This window comes from Cariama cristata, unplaced genomic scaffold (genome assembly GCF_000690535.1).
Source record: "Cariama cristata isolate BGI_N322 unplaced genomic scaffold, ASM69053v1 scaffold30433, whole genome shotgun sequence".
NCBI classification, from domain to species: Eukaryota; Metazoa; Chordata; class Aves; order Cariamiformes; family Cariamidae; genus Cariama; species Cariama cristata.
This window is the reverse complement of record NW_009608286.1, coordinates 1-263: the sequence shown is the minus strand read 5'-3', so window position 1 is coordinate 263 and position 263 is coordinate 1. Positions and strand designations below refer to the sequence as shown.

The 263-nt window shown below is 64.6% G+C and overlaps 1 protein-coding gene across 1 annotated transcript in view; it reads left to right on the top strand.

Moving 5' to 3' along the window:
- Positions 1-222, top strand: part of ST3GAL2 (ST3 beta-galactoside alpha-2,3-sialyltransferase 2) — a gene marked incomplete at its 5' end in the record, with an annotated part of 1098 nt that extends 876 nt beyond the window's left edge. The window contains one exon of the mRNA XM_009697079.1: positions 49-222. Within this exon, the coding sequence (XP_009695381.1) occupies positions 49-222 (174 nt within the window). The remainder of the gene's footprint in view (positions 1-48) is intronic.
- Positions 223-263: the final 41 nt, after the last annotated feature.

The window sequence follows — 263 nt, the reverse complement described above, 5'->3', positions numbered from 1 at the left end:
CCCGGCGGAGGGGTCAAGGCTGGCTCAACCCCTTCCTCGCCGCTGCAGGTGAACGTCTTTGGGTTCGGCGCCGACAGTCGGGGCAACTGGCACCACTACTGGGAGAACAACCGCTACGCCGGGGAGTTCAGGAAGACGGGGGTGCACGATGCCGATTTCGAGGCGCACATCATCGACATGCTGGCCAAAACCAGCAAGATCGAGGTTTACCGGGGAAACTGAGGGCTGCACCTCCTCCGGCTCCCCTGTGCCGGCCGAGTCCC